Source organism: Brienomyrus brachyistius, chromosome 1 (genome assembly GCF_023856365.1).
Source record: "Brienomyrus brachyistius isolate T26 chromosome 1, BBRACH_0.4, whole genome shotgun sequence".
In the NCBI taxonomy this organism is placed as follows: Eukaryota; Metazoa; Chordata; class Actinopteri; order Osteoglossiformes; family Mormyridae; genus Brienomyrus; species Brienomyrus brachyistius.
The window spans coordinates 42,619,339-42,638,908 of record NC_064533.1 but is presented as its reverse complement, the minus strand read 5'-3'; the positions used below and the strand labels follow the sequence as shown (position 1 = coordinate 42,638,908).

The window sequence follows — 19,570 nt, the reverse complement described above, 5'->3', positions numbered from 1 at the left end:
CTCAATAATCCAATCACTTTTTAAGACCTGTCAAAATCGTATTTACAGTACGCCATTTTAAGGCCTAACATTCAGATTGTTAGATTTGAGACTTCAAAAGCCTTTAAGGCCCCGCATAAACCCTTTTGCATTGAACTGTTTTTCAAATACATCTCACATGATACCCTGTGATAGTGACACATGATTAAACTCAGCCAATCAGCCATCTAGTACGTCATCATTGGTTTGTGAACATAGCATGGCTATGCTGATGGCATACCTGTAGCTGCTGGTGCACCATTGCTTCAGGTTCCTCCACCTTTCCACAGGTACTGCCAGCTGCCTGATGTCCCAGCATGCTATGCTCCGTTGCACTAGTTAGCGATCTTTCATTTAGTACAGCCAGATCAATAGCAGTCTCTGGGTCTTCCTACCAGGTCAGAACCAACACCAGATTCAGTACATATAGTGGTCTGTACTCCCATGGGTAACATGAGGAGAAAATGACAAGCTTCAATTCTTCATAAAAAAATTGTACCTACAAATATTTTTCTACAAACAAAAGCTTTCAGTTGGCCCCAATCATTCTACTCAAGTATAATCCCCCAATCTAATAACTAGGATACAAATAGGAAGATAGATCCATAAAACATTTCATACATGGATAAAGAAATCTTAATTTAATATCCTGATAAAAAGTGGCACATTTGCCTAAAGAATAGGTACAAATGTGAGGCCAGGCTTATTCCCCACAAAAATGGCTGTGGCTTTTTGCATGTGACTTAAAATGAGAACATCTGTGCAAATCCAGTAAAGCACAGACACTCACCTGTGTACCTGTCATATCCCCCTGGTTTAGCTCTCCCCCCTCTGTTGGAAGTTCATTAGCATTCTTCCTCTTCCACCCTTTATTCTGTGAATATATGTCAGGGATGTAAAGAGCAAAGAAGGTGAGGGAGTGGGAACCAGAAAAATCAGCATCCACCATATATCAGAAATTTCAAGCACAGAAAATAGTTTAAGGTTTCCGATGGCACATACTAATGCTGTCTCTCCAAAGAGATTCAAACTGTGAGCCACTCCTTAAAAAGCAGATAACAGTTTAAAGGACAAGATAGGCAGCCTCATGCTACAGATTTTGCGAACCCAATCTCAGGACCTTTCATTTATGGCAGGCAAGACAAACATTGATACATTAGAAGCATTTTGAGATAAGTATTTTCCCAACCAAACATAATTACTACCAACATGTGGGGGCATTGTGCCGGTGATCATAGAGTTGCTGGTTCAAACCCTAAGGTCAGCAGAGTGATTTCACACCGTTGGGTCCTTCAGCAAGGCCCTTAACCCTAACTGCTCCAGGAACTGTCTATTCCCGCTTTCTCACAAACGTATGTCGCTGTATTTTTTAAGCATTTGCTAAATAAAACGTAAAAATGTGTAACCAATTCACCACAAGGGATTTATTGCCTCATTCATCTCTCTCTCTCTCTCTCTCACACACACACAAAACATATACTCATTCAGTATACAAGTAAAGTGCAGAAAAAGTTATGCTGAGCATGTTCAGCGCCTCTCACTGCTGGGCTCCACTTCCACTTGTGTTGTTGTTCCTGTGTATGAGGCACAAATCCCAGCAGCAGGTACAAATCTCACATTGTACTGCGTCAACTACTTTTTATTGATCCTTCATTTTATCAGGAATGTTCCATTGAGATACAATAATACGTCTTCTAGGAAATCCGGGCCAAGATGGCAGCAAATAAGATAAAAGTTTCATATACATATTCTCACATTCGGAGAAGGCAAGGAGTCTAACTTTGATATATTTTGTAATATGTTCTACACATGTGGTGCATAACAAAAAAAGGTGGATTTCCTGTACGTGTGGTGGGAGGCTAAAGGAGAAGTTTGACTGATGAATGGGTACTTTAATTTTTTGCTGCTGGAATGTCAGCAAACTACATATGTACCGAGGTAATTTGCCCATTAAAGCCATTGCAATAAAAACCAGGCAATGCGTTTTCCTTCAAAGATGTAATGATATCCACTCCACCACCTCATATAGCTTACAATGATGTGTTCTTGCTGTTGCACCAGTCATAAACCTCAATGCTGTATGATATATAACACCTGGTTTCTTCAAATAGGATGAAGGTGTATGCATGTATATTACACCACCATAACTAATACTTATAAGAAGGTGCTCTGTACTAATCTTTTTCTAGCAATAAAGGGAAAACAATTCTTTAAACGGAAATAGAAGCCTGGTTTTTGGGGAAGTTATTTTAACAAACTGTTTATATGGACTCCAAAAGATAACTTACTGGCAAGCTAGATACCGAGATATTTGTAAAAGACCTTCTGTAGATGAGTGCCATCCAAAAAAATATGACCGTGTAAATACCATAAATTTGGTTTTCTTGGCATTTAACACCAGTTTTAACTTCACAAGAGACATCTGTAATAAATTAAAAGCAAACTGTAAGGAATCTATTGTCTCTCGCAGTAACAAAGCAATGGTATAAAGAATTGTATCATCAGCATAAAAGTATTTTTGCCTGCAGTAAGGACCGAGGAAACCAGCCGCCACACCACCTCGAGCAACAGCCCAGAAAGGGAACTTTCGCGGTCCTAAACTTCATTCACATGACCATCAAGCGAGCCGCCTCCACTGGCAAGCGGATAACCACATTCAATTACCTAGGTAACTAGTTAACATACAAGGATCCCTATCACTTTCCACACGTTTCAAAAAAAGAAAAAAAAACTGCCGATCGCAATCAATTCACGTCCGTGATTTGAGTTTGTGAACTACACAGATATATAAAAAAATACTATTTTAAATTTTGTATATAGACAACTGATCTACCTGTTATGTTCTTCTATATTCCTTTTGTATAAGAGCTCTGTAACACATACATTTCTCATTCGTGGGATAATGAAGATTTATTCTATTCTAAACAAATTCAGTTTACGGAGTAAAGAAACGACTAATTGGAAGTTTAAGAACATAAACTGCCATAAACGTGCCGTAAGTAACTACAAAATCTAGTTACCGTTCAGATGGTAACATACCAAGCACGATAAGAGCCAAACTTCTCATCAGTGCACAGTGCGCAGGTATCAGATTAGCTACCTGCCAGAGAATACACTGACTACACAAACCTTAACTCGTCCAACTTCCAGCTTTCGCTGTTTCTCCTCTTGATCCATACCTTAATCAAAATAAAAACAAAAAAAGCAAAGACGATTTGTAAAATGACACGCCACTATTTCGTCACAAGGTCTCTAGAATAACCGTCAGTAATAATTTTATTATGAACGCAAACGCAGAGCCAACCAGATTACAGACATGCACTCTCTTACCCAATGCATTCAAAGGCTCTCAAACGGACGTTACCTCTGCCTTGGGATGCGTTTCCTTGTTTCGACCCGCCCAATATCTTTTTGGTGCGTTCGTTTTTCTCTCGGAACTCGGAAATTCCGAGTTGAGTGACGTCACGTCCGACAATCTCCCGTTCGAGCTTCTCACAACTCGGAACAAACATGGCTGCCTCCATGAACATGCTGTTGTCTGAGCACAGAAAACTTATGGAAAGAGTACTTGCCATCAAAAACCAAACCGAAGAGGAAGAACTGAGAAAGAGGTATGTGTTACGTTGTGTACCACCACAAAAAAAGAGGACTAAGCAAATTTTGTTTGATTCCGGCCACAATTTAGAGCCATTGTGATATAACCAGCAAGAAACAAACGAACCTTCACTCATCTGTAACGCTTTTTAAATTTGTGAAGAACAAATCGCAGTAAAATGTGGGAAGTACTGTAGCCTTTCTTTTCACTCTTGTAACTCTGAGCCTTTAGCACTGTGCGCTATGAAAGTGTATCCCTTGTATCTACGGTCGTGATACTTATAAATATATTCTGCCATGCAACCATTGCCCTTAGCTGTCCAACAATTACCATCAAAGTCAATACAGCATATGTAATTATCCCCGTGTCCTCCCTCATCTTGTTGGCAATCAAAGTCATAGAACATATAACTCAATGTCAATTCTGCAAGCTTTACCTGCTTGATAGAGCACTGGTGATCACTCTTGTCCTTGTTACAAAAACACTTTAGTGAAGCATTTATTTTTACTTGAATTGTACCGTCGGCTACACTTGTCACAATACTTGACCTATAGCATAAACTAAATACACCTCAAGCGTCTTATTGCCCCTTTGGGATTTTGTGCCCCTCAAAGGAATACTGTGAGCGACAAAAAAATCGCACAGTCCTCACAATGCAAATGCATTGAGCGATATGAATGGCACTCTGGACTGACACAGGCACTGCAGTAACACGTTTGTGCTGTGTTTTATATCTGAACGATGTGCAATTCAATTCAATTAATTTTTATATAGTGCCTTTCACAACAGTCATCCCAAAGCGCTTTACATGGATGAGGTGTGATACATAAAACATCAATAGAGAGAAATACAGAATGGGAAAAAGGAAGGAAAGAAATTAAAGAAAGCCAGAAGACAATGACGGAGAGGAACCAAAAACTCCCAAAGGAGAGAAAAAAACCTCTGGGGGTACAAGGACAACTGGTTACCCAACCTCCCTGGGCATGCTAACATTACTGAAAACAGAAGACTTCTTTCTTTCAAGAAAGAAATTTTGCTTTATCAACATTATGAAAAGATTGGTGATCAAAAAATAAATTAAATGTGTTTATAAGGTCATTGAAAGAATAATTTTTTGTTTGTCCATGCCATTTAAGCTAGCTGCCTTAATGGTGACCATACCTTGGTAAATGGATGCACATTCAGGCATCCCATTCTCCAAGAGTCCCCTACCTCACTGTTATAAACACTCTCTCTCCACTCCCCTTTATGAGGGACTTTACTGTTGTGAGACCCTACTGACTACCACTCCAACCCTCAAATTTAAGATAATCACTGTTGGCGCTCATATTGTTATTCTTATCAGTGATGGACAAAAACACTGACTGAAATAAATTTGTAATTTATTCTTAAGACAGAGCTCAGTCAATGCACAGACCTTGGAAAGCAAACAGCCTACAAAGGCTACGTATACTGTCCTTCGAAGGATGTAGCTGGCTCTACCATTGTAGTGTTTGGATACTTTGGCCCCGGGAAGTTTCGCGTCAAGCGTTATGTACAACTTAAGAATATAGTGTCTAAAGTAGAGGAATCCCAAACCATTTTATACAGTAGTACATCTGCCAGTGTGTCAAAAAAGCCAAATGGCAACATATGACTGCTGCTAATAACGTGGTCATTTCAATAAACTGGACAAAGTCAGAAATGGAAAACATGGCCAAATTAAAATTAGTTGAACTGATGTTCCTCTTCTCTGTGTGGTTGGTGAAATGCAGGTAACCTATTCACATTCATGAAGGTTAAGGGCAGAATATTCCTGCAAATGTGAAAATTCATGAATAACCTCAACCTACAACTTTCTGCTAGACTGAGCTATAGCTTAAAAACTCTACCAATATGTAAACAAACAGCACTAAAAATACATTACTAAAATGCATTATCTATTACTAAAAATGCACAATCACGCTGAAAAGTTTAAAGCTCACAAAGACAGCTAACATGTGAGGCAAGACTTTTAATAATAAAGATACAGTATGCACTTACACTAACATATTATGCATCACTATAATTAAATACATGAAAAAGCAAAGGTAGTCATTTAAATTAATGGCTAAAAGTAGCCATTAACTGGTTTATATGCAGAAAGATATTAGCCACCCTCCCACAAGACAAAATGTATCACAATATTGTCAAATACAAGTATTTTTATTGTGATTCTGTAGTATACATCAATACATGTTTGACAGTTCAACAAAAAAATTATAAATGTACATGACCGCAAATAATTTTGGTAGCCATCCCAAAATCAGCAGTTACACGTGTTGTTTGGAACAAAGCACAGATGGGGCACATTTCACATGGCAAACAGAATGAGGAAGGCCACCATGAGGCAGAACAGACCCATGGCTTCAGACAGAGCGAATCCTAGGATAGCATAGGAAAACAGCTGCTGCTTCAGAGAGGGGTTTCTGCAGGAAAACACCAGAACATGCCATCAATCCACTACACTGGGAGGAATTTTAAAAAGTGGCCAGTAAGTGCAACTTTGTATATACCTGGCATATCCAATGATGAGACTGCCAAACACAGTTCCAATCCCGGCTCCTGAGCCAGCCACACCCACGGTGGCAGCTCCTGCGCCGATGAACTTAGCAGCGGTGTCAATGTCTCTGCTGACAGCACTGGTCTGCAAGTTCCTAAGTGCTACTTGGATGAAGGGGATCTGGGAGTCCTGAGGAAAAACAAAAGTATTTTACAAGAACCAGGACCGGAACTGTTTATCAAACTGACACTAGGCCCTGTTCAGTGCGCATCACCTGCTCACTCACATTGCGCACGAAAGAAAAAAAAACAGCAACAAAAAAATTGAACTGCTGGGAGGGTCGCACACCTGTACAGTTTGCACCTCAGGTCGGGACAGCATGGATGCAGAGAGTGGCCTGTAGAGCACCCTGGAGCCAGAACGGACCTGCATCCCACACACGAATAAGAATGGCTGTAGACCCAAAATTCCATTCCACACAGCATACTACAAATCTAAAGAACGGTATTCAGACCAACTAAACAAGCATTTGAGTTTGCAATATTTTTGAACAAGTTTGCAATATTCACTGTGTTAATATGACCTGTACATTGATTGGGCTGACCAAGTATACAAGCCAAATTTCACTAATAACAGGCTCATTTAGTCCACAGTCTGTAAGCGGCTTAACAAATGTGTGTAACATAAAGAAAGTTGCTTAAAGGTTCATGTGGTTATATTTGAACCTCTGCCACCAAAGGCTGCAGGTTCAGTTCTCAGCAGCTATTTCACCCTTCTAATCCTGGAGTTGAGGAGCTAGAATTGTCCCAAGAAAGAAGTGTAACTGTTATATTGAAATTCTCAGAATTAAAAGCATAGTCTGAAAAATAAGTCTATTTTTTTTTACATATTATAGATCACTGTAAAGTTGCCATGTCTTACATTATTATGCAATTACCCTGAAAAGTATAGTTTACAAACCTATACGGTTTATTGCCCTAAATCTAAGACATCTTTGAAATGTAATGATCGCAAATCTGTCCCGAGTTAAAGAACGATGTTATAAAAGAAGTTCGTGCTGCAAAAATTCTAATTCAAGAAAACCTTATAAATGCCGTCAAATAAATGAAAAAAGCACTGAATTGATAACGTGCACAATGACATTCACTTTTATAATACAAACTAAATAGTGACCTTGAAGTGGGGGACGAGGCTTATGAGTTAGCTGCAGACGTAAAGTTAGCTAAAATGAACACGGCCGTATATTGCAGGAGACAAGTGGAGGACTAACATTCACCACTTACAGCTTATAACATTTTGACCTCAACGGCTGGGTATCACGGTGTTTATCATCTTTGAAGCACTACCTGTCCAACATTAAACAGGCCCATAACCAGGACAACCATTTGTATTTGCGCTAGAAAACGCGAAAACATACCAGAGTAGGCGCAGAGACGAATTTTGCACAGGCGTACATATTCAGTGGATCTCTTGAGCAGATCGTCTGGAATATAATTAAATCTACAAAGACAAAACATAACTAAGGTCAAACGACATTTCCATGAGCAAATTCTACAAAAGGAGAATAAAACAAACATTATAATCACAGATGCACACGCATAACAAATGTCTGATATTCACCATGCGATAGAAGTATGTTCACAGAACAGATGAAATATGATTGTGATTGTGATTAAAACCGGGTAACGTCGCCCATTGAAGCTCCGTCCACTTACCGGTTGCAGAGGTCGACGCGACGGAGGCACATACCGCATGCGCACGTCTTCCCCTCGCAGGTACCCGGATAATCCGCTGTGACGACAATATCATGCGACCTTGCCATCACCGAGGGCCTTTTCCAAATCCTCTGCACTCTGGCAAGGAGTGCACACCGTTTGTATTCACAGGCTAAATCTCAAGCCGATCCCTACTCACTAGCACTTAACTGCAGAGTGACAATGCGTGTGAAAGCACACTCGCAGCTACGGAGGGTTCCCAAGATTAAGGGGAAGGGTATAAAGAAGTAGCTAAACTTAGCATCGTGAAGTTGGCAAGAAAAAGGCGGAGACTTCCGGTCGCTATTTCGTCTTATTATGTCAAAATAAAAGTCCGGCTTTCATTTTTACATTTAATGGTAAATTATATGCAAGAATAATAAATGCTATGATATTTTATACTTACATCACCAAATTTTATCATAAATAAAAGTAAAAATATTAATAGATTAAGAAAATTATATATTTATATATTGGAATTTAGTCCCCCATTCCAAAATAGACCTCATTTCACACTGTCAAATGTATATGCATACAAGAAATTTAAAGGATTGTGTCAGCTTCAAACCTAGTGTCAGAGTTGCGTGGGTGTGGACGGGCAGGCAGGAGGCAGGAAGAACGAGGCAGGTAGCCGCATATCGGGGAAAACGGGGATTTATTAACGAGGAAGACGGCTATGGGCAGGGCAAGACAGAAAATCAGCACTAATATTGACTAACATCAATGACGGACAAACGGCAGGACAAGATGTGGACTGAAATAGAACAAAGACAAGGTCGAAATAACTAGACACAACTGGGCATGATCGGGGAGGCACACGTGGATAATCAGGGGGCGTGGCACACATGAGGATCGGAAAAGCCGGGCATAACGGACCCCCCCCACAAAGGCGCGAACTCTGGGCGGAGGAGATACAGGACCTAGAAAACAAGAACAGGATCAGTAACGGGGCACAGGGAACAAAACTGAAACACAGAATAGGCACAGGGACAGGAAGTGGGACAGGAGCTGGCACAGGACAGGGAACGCAGACAGACAGATGAGGAAAGGTGACACTGAGGGAACAGGCGGAACTAAAGGACTAGGAGTGAACGGAGGGAACACGAGGAGCAGAGACAGGCGGAGCAAAGGGACGAGGAACAAACATAGGAGGGATAAATACGGGAGACCTAGGAGGAAAGGTCGGGGGAGAAAGGAGAGCCTGAGGAAGCCCCAGCAGGCGATGGGCAGCAGCAGAGGGGCCGCAGGCGACCAGGAGGCCGGAGCAGGAGGGGACCTTGGAGGGACTGAGGAGATAGGGCGAAGGACAGACATAGGGGACGAGGAGGAAGTCAGAGGGGGCACAAGGGGAGACGATGAGGGAGCTGAAGGGGACACAGGTGAAGGCAAGCGGCGTCTTCCAATGCGCCGGAGTGGGAGAACCCACAGGCGATGGAGTAGCCGCAACGGGAGAACCCGCAGATGACCAACGAGGAGTCAGAGGCGGGACCGAGGCAGGGTGATGAGGCTTCGGAGAGGGACCTGCAGGCGACCGCCAAACTGGAGCCCCAGGACCCGCAGGTGCCCCCCGAGCCCCAGCCAAGGCAAGTGAGGGCGAACCAGAGGGCAGAGCGGGTGGGACCCCTTTACGGGACACAGACATGCAGAGACACAGCAAACCTTCTGGCAATGGCACGTATTGATGCGCCATCCTGGAGGAGTTGAACTACCTATGCAACCTCTGTAGGGTCCAGGTATCGCCTCACGCTACTAGTAGTGACACTGACCGTCGCTAAATGCAAAACTAGTGAAAAAACCATCAGAAAAGATGAGGAGGGAAAAATGCCAGTGGCCTCCACCTGTTAAACCATTCCTGTTTTGGGGATCGTCTCATTGTTGCCCCTCTAGTTCACCTGTTGATAATTTCATTAACACCAAAGCAGATGAAACTGATTAACAACCCCCTCTGCTACTTAACTGACCAGATCAATAACCCAGAAGTTTAATAGACTTGATGCTATACTCTGATTAAAAAGTGTCCCTTAAATTTTTTTGAGCATTGTATATTATTATCTAGGCATGTTTCTTGCCCACGAGGGCAAGTATTAGGCCTGTCTGAATGTCCTTCTTCATTTTCTCAGTCAGATGCTCCAGATTTATCCATCCATTCATCCATCATCTCCCGCTTGATCTGAGGTCGGGTCGCGGGGGCAGCAGTCTCAGCAGGGAAGCCCAGACTTCCCTCTCCTCGGCCACTTCATCCAGCTCCTCCGGGTGAATTCCAAGGTGTTCCCAGGCCAGCTGAGAGACATAGTCTCTCCAGTGTATCCTAGGTCTTCCCTGGGGCCTCCTCCCAGTGGGACATGTCCGGAACACCTCACCAGGGAGGCGTCCAGGAGACATCCTAATCAGATGCCCGAGCCACCACATCTGCCTCCTCTCAATGCAGAGGAGCAGCGGCTCTACTCTGAGTCCCTTTCGAATGACTGAGCTCCTCACCCTATCTTTAAGGGAGAGCCCAGCTACCCTGCGGAGGAAATTCATTTCAGCTGCATTCACAATCCTCATTCTTTCAGTCACTACCCACAGCTCATGACCTTGGTGAGGGTAGGAAGGTAGATCAACTGGTAAATTGAGAGCTTTGCCTTTTGGCTCAGCTCCTTCTTCACCATGACAGACCGATGCAGCGCCCGCATTACTGCTTACGCCGCACCAATCCATCTGTCGATCTCCTGCTCCATCCTTCCCTCACTCGTGAACAAGACCCAGAGATACTTAAACTCCTCCACTTGGGGAAGGACTCCATCCCCAACCCGGAGAGAGCACTCCACCCTTTTCCAGCTGAGGATCATGGTCTTGGATTTGGAGGTGCTGATTCTCATCCCAGCCGCTTCACACTCGGCTGCGAACTGCTTCAATGAGAGCTGAAGGTCACGGTCTGATGAAGCCAACAGAACGACATCATCTGCAAAAAGTAAAGACCTAATCCTAAGGTCACCAAACTGGACACCCTGAATGTCTTGCCTGCAGCTAGAAATTCTGTCCATAAAAGTCATGAACAGAATCGGTGACAAAGGGCAGCCCTGGTGGAGTCCAACCCTCACTGGAAACGAGTCGAACTTACTGCTAACAATGTGGACCAACCTCTGACACTGGTTGTTCAGGGACTGAACAGCCCTTATAAGGAAGCCTGACACCCCATACTCCCAGAGCACTCCCCACAGGACTCCCCGAGGGACATAGTCGAATGCCTTCTTCAAGTCCACAAAATACATGTAGACTGGTTAGCAAACTCCCATGCACCCTCCAGGACCCTGCTGTGAGTATAGAGCTGGTCTACTGTTCCACGGCAAGGGCAAAAACCACACTGCTCCTCCTGAATCCGAGGTTTGACAATCCCTCCTCTCCAGGACCCCTAAATAGACCTTATCAGGGAGGCTGAGGAGTGTGAATCCCCTATAGTTGGAACACCCTCCGGTCCCCCTTCTTGAAGTGGGGAACCACCACCCCAATCTGCAAATCTAGAGGCACTACCCCCGATGTTCATGTGATGCTGCAGATCCATGTTAACCAGGACAACCCTGCAACATCCAGAGCCTTGAGGATCTCCAGGTGGATCTCATCCACCCCCCGGGGCCCGGCCACCGAGGAGCTTTTTAACCACCTCAGCGACCTCTGCCCCAGACAAAGGGGAGTTCACCTCTAAGTCCCCATGCCTTCTTCATTGGAAGGCATGTCGGTGGGATTGAGGAGATCTTCAAAGTATTCCGTTCACCAACTCACAACGTCCTGAGCTGAGGTCAGCAGCACCCCATCCCCACCATAAACAGTGTTGATGCTGCACTGCTTTCCCGCCCTGAGACGCCGGATGGTGGACCAGAATCTCCTTGAAGCCGTCCAGAAGTCGTTTTCCATGGCCTCGCCAAATTCCTCCCACACCTGAGTTTTTGCCTCAGTGACCGTCGAAGCTGCATTCTGCTTGGCCCACCAGTACCAATGCGCTGCCTCTGGAGTCCCACAGGCTAAAACGGCCTGATAGAATTCCTTCAGCTTGACGGCATCCCTCACCTCCAGTGTCCACCAGCGGGTTCGAGGATTGCCACCGCAACAGGCACCGACCACCTTATGGCCACAGCTCCGGTCAGCCACCTCCAAGATGGAGGCACGGAACATGGGTGAAGTTCTGCCGGAGGTAGAAGTTGAAGCTTCTTCTGACAGGGAGAAGCCACCAGGCGCTCATCATCGAGCCCCACCCCCAGGCTTAGCTCCGGGGGGGGGGGGGTCGGTGACCTGTGTCCAGGCAAGAGAAACCATGAACTCATGATATTTTTCATTATAAGGGGCCGCACTTCGTCCGTTTCCTTACCCAGGACCTATTTGCCTTGGTTGACCCTACTAGGGGCATAAACCCCTAGGCAACTTAGCTCCTGGGATCACTGGAACATCCAACTCCCTCCACCACGATAAGGTGTCGGCTCCCGGAGAGGTAACATTTTTCAATGGAAAAATGGAAATAAAAGAAAATATAGCACAGGGCTACATAAATGCAGGTGTGCAAACTATTAGCAGCTACTTCTCAGGCTAAGAGCAACACAGTACATCAGGGTATTACAACATGCCCAGAAGGCAGGTAATTGGCTATTATCTGGCACTGCAGTGAAGATCAGAGTGCTATGATGACTCACATAGGCATATGCATTGTTTTAAAATCTCATTGTTTTAAAAGGATTTCCCAAGTGCTGTTAAATAGAACAAATAATATTCAACATGGCTTTTTTTTAGACATCTCAGTTTTATTTTGGATGCTTACATTATTTTACTTTCACACAGAAATGAAAATATTCCACAGAAACCAAAAACTACCATGGTCAAAATTATTAGCCCTCTGGATATTAATAGTCAATTGTGTAGCCTTCTTGTTGAATAACAGCCTGCAGTTGTTTGTTGTAGTTTTCAACAAGTATCTGACAGGTCATCTGAGGAATACCAGCCCATTCATCTTTGGCAAATCTCTCAAGCTCCTCCAGATTTGATAGCCTTCTGGTGTGGACCTTCTTCTTTAGTTCACCCCACAGATTTTCTATAGGATTTAAGCCAGGGCTTTGTGCAGGCCACTCCATTACGTTCACGTTGGTCTTCTGGAGATAGTTCTTCACCAGGAGAGACGTATCTTTGGGATCATTGTCATGTTGGAAGTCAAAGCGACAACCCAAGCCGAGTTTTGTTGTTGACTGCTTAAGGTTGTCTTTTAAGATCTCTACATATATTTATTTCTTCATAATTCTTTTCACCTTGACAAGACTTCCAGTTCCTGATGCACTGGAGCATCCCCACAGCATAATGCTCCCACCACCATGTTTAACTGTGGGGACGGTGTTCTTTGGGTTATACGCCTCTCCCTTCCTCCTCCAAACATAAGCAGTGTCTCTATGGCCAAAGAGCTTTAGTTTGGTTTCATCTGACTATAGGACATGCTTCCAGTATGCATCATCTTTCTCCAGGTTTTCCTGAGAATACTTTAGTCTGGCTTGAAGGTGTCTCTTCTGCAAAAGTGGAGTCCTTATTGGTCTGCAACCTCAAAGTCCATTCCTGTGCAGAGCTCTAGTGATTGTGTTCTTTGAGACCACAATTCCCTACTTGGCCAAGTTATTCTTTAGTGTCTTGGCAGTTGTTCTGGGGTCTTTAGACACATCTCTCACTAGTTTCCTTTCCAGGATCTTTGAAATCTTTCGCTTCCTACCTCTGCCAGGCTTGTTCTGTACTGTGTGGCTCTCTTTGAATTTCTGGATTATACTTCTCACTCCAGTTCTTGACACTTGGAAACGCTGTGATAACTTTGTATATCTTTCTCCTGCTTTGTGTGCATCAGCAATTCTTTTTCTCAAGTCCAAGCTAATTTCTTTTGTTTTTTGGCATGGTGCTTTCTCAAATGACAGCTGAATGACCCTTACTGAAGATTGACCGACATAGTTACAAAAACTAATATGTTCAGAAATGCTATGTTGAAAATTTCTTGCTCTGTTAAAAATGCACTCTTGAAAATCTTAAAGAAACTTCAAATTTCATAGGGGGGCTAATAATTTTGGCCTCAACTGTATCTGTACTTTATATTTCTGCACCATGCATGGATTACCTTACATTTATCTACGTTAAATTTCATCTGCCAGGTATCAGCCGAGTCGCTAATTAAATCAAGATCCCATTGTAGCATCTGTGCTGCTAGTTATCTATAGTTCAGTTTAGTTTAGTTAACTATAGTTTAGTATCTGCTACACCACCCACCTTGGTGTCATCTGCAAATTTAACCAGTTTACTGTATGTATTGGTGTCAATATCATTAATGTAAATTAGGAACAGTAGTTGTCCTAAAATTTAGTTGAGTTGAGTGGAGTGAATAGGAATCCATGTTTTTCTGGTTAACAGGAATATGAACATGAGGTGACACAGAGCCCAAATTTCCTTAGTCATCTACCAACATGGGAAACATAAGAGAACATACAAACCAAATGAGGGAAAAGTGTCTTGACCTTCATAAGTCAGGGAATGAGTACTAAAAAATAGCTATTTGCCTTAAAATGCCCATTTCTACTGTTAGGGCAATAATAAAAAAATGGATAACAACTGGAACTGTTACAAACCTGCCTGGAAGAGGACCCAAGTTTATTTTTCTCCCCACAAACAGTGAGGAGGATAATAAAAGGCAAAAAAAATCCCAAAGGATGACTGGAGGCAGTCACTAGTGCGTGTCAATACTTGGAGAGGCTCTCTTTCCAGGCAGATCTGAAAACTTCTAGTTCAGTTGAGCGTCACTGGTCCCCTAGCCTCCACTGCTACTGCTGTGATAAGGGGGTTCATTCCCATGATGAACAAGATGGGGGAGACTGTGCATCCAATTTTGATCCCTTCTTCTAAGTCCTGCCACGCAGTGCTTAACTTGGCAGTCCTGAGTCATAGCTTAAATCAGGGGTAGGGAACCTGGTCCATGGAGAGCTGGTGTGGGTTTTTGGGATGACCTCTCAGTCAGCCAATAATAAAGCAGCGATTCTCAAAATGTATTGATGTTTAGACATATATTCAGTGGTACCTAAAGAAACTTAATTCATTCCATAAGGCTGGTCGAGATGCGATTTGGTTGAGGTCCAAGTTGAATTTCCCCATAAGAAATAATGAAAATGAATTTAATCCATTCCAGAACCCCAAATGATTACCTACTTAAACCCATCTACTTACCTAACTAATGGTAAAAAACATTAAAATCAATATGAAACTAATACACACATTAAAAAACATACAGACTAATGCAATAAACATGAAATAAATGACAATTCATAAGCACTTTATCTGTATTGAGGTGAGCTGATGGGATACTGTAAGTGGCAGGTGGAGAGGAGGAGGGATGGAGGGGTTATTGTTCAGAATGGGAGATGCGTCTCGATCCGTACTAGTTTTAGTAAGTCTGTTTTGTCATGTTCCAGGTTTTCGGTAGAGTTGCTGCTAGATGTATCTCGACCGACCTGTTTGAGGTCCAGATTGGTAGTGTTGAATTTGTCTCGACTAGGGTTGGGTGATTTGTAGTTTTTCTGTTTTTTGACTGAATGGCGGGCGGCATGGTGGTGCAGTGGTTAGCACTGTCGCCTCACACCTCTGGGACCCGGGTTCGAGTCTCCGCCTGGGTCACATGTGTGCGGAGTTTGCATGTTCTCCCCGTGTCGTCGTGGGGTTTCCTCCGGGTACTCCGGTTTCCCCCCACAGTTAGCTGAGGCTAATTGGAGTTGCTGAATTGCCCGTAGGTGTGCATGTGTGAGTGAATGGTGTGTGAGTGTGCCCTGCGATGGGCTGGCCCCCCATCCTGGGTTGTTCCCTGCCTCGTGCCCATTGATTCCGGGATAGGCTCCGGACCCCCCGCGACCCAATAGGATAAGCGGTTTGGAAAATGGATGGATGACTGAATGGCAGAATGAGGAAATCAAGATTTAGCCTCCAGAATTTTCCCCTGACTGCCGGATGCCTGCCAAAAGAAAGCCAAAGTGAGTAACCCCCCTCTTTATGGAGGTGTGCCTAAATTCTCCTCTAAACCCACCCATTCATTCACTTGCAGGGTGTTACCATGAGATGGCATTTTCTTTACAAAAACACATTTTAATTGTGATCATAAGTTCACATACAGATATCAACCAGAATCTTTTGGTAGCCATTAGCAAGCTTCTGGCATAATTCTGGCTGGATATTTTACCACTCTTTTGGATTCCTAGAATTTCTAGTTCATTTAAACTAGTTAGGTTCCTGGCACGGACCCAGCTTTTAAGCATAACCCACAAATTTTCAATAGCATTGAGATCGGGGGTACTTCACAAAATAGAATTTCTTGTTTGTTGGGGTTAAGGTAAACTGAAGACACAGCCGAAGTTTTTACAACACCAGAGACAAACAGGGCTAGGTACCTGGCTAGCAAGCATGCCAGTACATACTAATCCAGAGCTACGATATTATACAGTACATACAAAAACCCCTTGGAAGTGCAAAGCATGTGCTTTCTATCTCTGCCTTCAACCAGTTCTAATATTCATTTATTGTTTTGTATTATTCCTGTAATATAATGTGATTGCATATTTTATTCATCAACGTTTAATACGTTGCATGCTATAAACTGTAAAAAGGCTAGAATTGTCTCTTAGTTTTTTTTCAAATAGCTAAGATACAGTAGAATCTAGGGTAGTATCTCTTCACATACCTGATCCATCCTTGGCATTGCTCTGGAGAAATATTTTGGCATCCAGTATTCATTGTTTGATCTTGTGTCAATTGACATAATTTGTTTATATTATGTGGTTTTTACAATCTATTATAGAAAGGGTCTTGATAGTAATTTAGGAAATTGACGTTTTTCAGTTTTGACAGTCTTTTAGGGTCAGTATCTAGGCATGTGCAAAATGGTCTCTGAAAATGATTGATGGATTTTGAGTGAGACAGGAATCCATGACTTTTGAAGCATTTAGTCATTGGTTGCATTTTGTATGAAAGCAAAGAGAAATGCTTAACAGTTTAGCCCACATAAGCTAATGTGGTGACTGTATGAAGAATTTTGAGAAAGCAACTTCAGTATTGCAGTATCTCAGTTGAAAAAAACTGTAAAACTCACACTGCCTTTCCAAACTGATTGGTATGAGGAGCAGTGACAGACATTCCAGACTGATGGACCATATGCAAAGGTGTGGTGACTCCAAAGTCACTTCAAAGTTGTAACACATTATTAATCAAACCTCATACAATTCTTTGAATGTCTCATTCACCTTTGTGTAGCCAGCCCCTATGTCTATAAGCTTCAGAGCTCAAAAGTCTTGTCTAGAAATGTTTATAATTAGATTTTTTACAAATTGTCAGCACCATTGAAAATCAGTTTTTGAAAAGTGTATGTTTAACAAAAAAATAGTACAGTATAATCACATTCTAAATGCTCTCAGATTATTGGTGCTGAGTTTGTGTTGAATAAAAGCATTTATAGCACTTTGCGATAAATGTATTTTAGATAGGTGAAATATTTTACAGTTTTTCCAAATTGCTGAAATATTAAAAATCATTTTGGGAACAAAACTGCCAATTGGCAAAAGTCATTTACTGAATTTGTTTGGCAAAACTTTAAACCATGCTCACCTAGTTAGACATAATTTGCAGATCTCTGTCACCCTTTTTACAAAACTCGAAACAACACATCAAAACACATTTTGCGCTATGGTGAACTTTGAGACAAAATAGAAAACACCAGCTGCAGAAATGAAACACAGCAAGCACACAGTAGTCATTTAAACACAATAACTCAAAACTATTCACACACATTTCTAAACATTTGAAGAAGTCAAAGAGTGACTAGAACATAGAATATGTGCCGGATGAGAGTGCAAGTGCCAGGTGAATAGGAGTTGAATTTCGACAGTAAGGTACAAATGGGTCACACAGAAGATACTTTCCACATCGCCCAACAAGAGATAGCATGGTTAGACCCAGCTCTGAGACATGGTGATGAGGCAGAATGAATTTTCTTCCATGACTCTGACTTGGCAGTTGCACAACGTTTTACTGTAGTATGCCTCTCATTTGTTTATTTTTTTTGCTTAGTCCTTTACAGTAACTTTTGTGAAGTACTGAATACGGCAAACATTACATATTAGTTATCAGTCATAACTGTATAATATACAAATATTTTTGGTAGATGACCACACCTTTTTTTCCACTATAGTCTTGCGGTTTCTAATTCACATGCCAACAATAGTTTTGACTGGTAGTGTTTTCAATTTTTTGCTGTAGTGTGTAAAGACTGTTCAGTAGTGTCTATTTAACCGACTGGCTTGATGTGTGATCTGAAACCAGTGTTTGCTTTTGAGCAGAGATAATATAGTTTTGAGAAGATTGTATGATTTTGCAAGACGAGTGAAAGACTTTGTGAGTTTAGCTTGAAATTTAGCGTTTGTGCTCAGTGGTTTGAGAATAGGAGAGGAGATTTTAGGAAATGTTTTAGCAATTCAGAAAAATTGTAAAATGTCAAGGCATGTCAGACTACTTTGAACGTGGATAAAGTGGGAGAAGTTTCTGCCACTATTGAGTACTGTACTATGCAGGGCAGTATATGCAATTAAAATGCACCATTATCATCAAAATGTTGTATGATCTACATATAACCATTAAAAACAATCAACCTGGTCACCATATTCTGTTATACATATCAATATTATGGGAAAGTTACCCAACACCCAAAACAATATTCCCCCTGCGTGCTGGAGCTCATTTTTCAACAATTCCCTCCTGCTGTTAATATGAAAGGCTGCAGCCGTCAGCAGCCTTTCACACTGTCCCGTTTACAGGACAAAAAAGTATTTTCAATGGTTTTTGTAACAAAAATATAAATACTAAGTTTTAATGGCTTAATTTCCATGCACTTTCTAAAAGAAAGGCAGAAAAAAATACATCCATCCATCCATCATCTCCCGCTTAATCCGGAGTCGGGTCGCGGGGGCAGCAGCCTCAGCAGGGAGACCCAGACTTCCCTCTCCCCGGCCACTTCGTCCAGCTCCTCTGGGGGGACCCCGAGGCGTTCCCAGGCCAGCCGAGGGACATAGTCTCTCCAGCGTGTCCTGGGTCTTCCCCGGGGTCTCCTCCCAGTGGGACATGCCCGGAATACCTCCCCAGGGAGGCGTCCCGGAGGCATCCTGATCAGATGCCCGAGCCACCTCATCTGGCTCCTCTCGATGCGGAGGAGCAGCGGCTCTACTCTGAGTCCCTCCCGAATGACTGAGCTCCTCACCCTATCTCTAAGGGAGAGCCCAGCCAACCTCCCGCTCCATCGTTCCCCCACTCGTGAACAAGATCCCGAGATATCTCGGGGAAAAAAATACAATGAGGGATTATTTGTTTATAAAGTACTGAAAAATACAGTATGAATTTTTATATACCACACTTTCCCTCATTGCTCGACAATATCAGTCTTATTACTTTGTTTGGGCCAATAATTATTGTATTGCACACATCTTGGGTCTGCCTAATCTCCAAAAGGGGAAGTAAAATTTGAATTTTGTCTATATATAAGAAAATTATACTTGCTTAGATTTTCATTTTTTGCAGTGGAGTTACAATACTCGATTTCAAGTAAGTCACTTCAGCTTTCATAATCACTGCTCTCCCTGGTAGATGGATAAATCATTGCAAGTACTT

At 42.6% G+C, this 19,570-nt stretch overlaps 2 protein-coding genes across 52 annotated transcripts in view; both read right to left on the bottom strand.

Moving 5' to 3' along the window:
- The window catches only part of pcnt (pericentrin), a 42,672-nt gene extending 39,115 nt beyond the window's left edge, over positions 1 to 3,557 (bottom strand). For 49 of the 50 annotated variants that reach the window (XM_049031549.1, XM_048969471.1, XM_048970327.1 and 46 more), the window contains exons 1-4: positions 3,383 to 3,557; positions 3,148 to 3,197; positions 809 to 892; positions 260 to 409 (exon numbers count right to left, since the gene is read on the bottom strand). In XM_049031549.1, coding sequence (XP_048887506.1) covers positions 260 to 409; positions 809 to 892; positions 3,148 to 3,197; positions 3,383 to 3,548 — 450 coding nt within the window. In that variant the 5' untranslated portion in view covers positions 3,549 to 3,557. Of the gene's footprint in view, positions 1 to 259; positions 410 to 808; positions 893 to 3,147; positions 3,198 to 3,348 lie in introns of all 50 variants that reach the window. The other variant, XM_048972075.1, reaches the window with a different exon arrangement.
- A 2,221-nt stretch (positions 3,558 to 5,778) lies between these two features.
- Positions 5,779 to 7,923, bottom strand: LOC125706281 (ATP synthase F(0) complex subunit C3, mitochondrial-like). Of its 2 annotated transcripts, none has more exons than XM_048972937.1 (5): positions 7,850 to 7,923; positions 7,552 to 7,634; positions 6,483 to 6,560; positions 6,148 to 6,323; positions 5,779 to 6,060 (listed from the first exon to the last, which is right to left on the bottom strand). In XM_048972937.1, exons 2-5 carry the CDS (start codon positions 7,588 to 7,590, stop codon positions 5,946 to 5,948), a joined length of 408 nt encoding a protein of 135 aa, XP_048828894.1. In that variant the 5' UTR covers positions 7,591 to 7,634; positions 7,850 to 7,923; the 3' UTR covers positions 5,779 to 5,945. The 2 variants fall into 2 exon arrangements, with proteins under 2 accessions (XP_048828894.1, XP_048828970.1); XM_048973013.1 differs by having other exon boundaries at positions 7,755 to 7,871.
- Between the last annotated feature and the right edge of the window lie 11,647 nt (positions 7,924 to 19,570).

What these genes read in the sequence shown, in the direction of transcription:
- LOC125706281 (XM_048972937.1), bottom strand. Translation starts at nt 7,590, where the DNA reads ATGTACGCCTGTGCAAAATTCGTCTCTGCGCCTACTCTG. An exon ending in CTGAGGTGCAAACTGTACAG is followed by an intron (nt 6,324 to 6,482) that starts GTGTGCGACCCT and finishes GTTTTTCCTCAG; the next exon opens with GACTCCCAGATCCCCTTCAT. An exon ending in CTCATCATTGGATATGCCAG is followed by an intron (nt 6,061 to 6,147) that starts GTATATACAAAG and finishes GTTTTCCTGCAG; the next exon opens with AAACCCCTCTCTGAAGCAGC.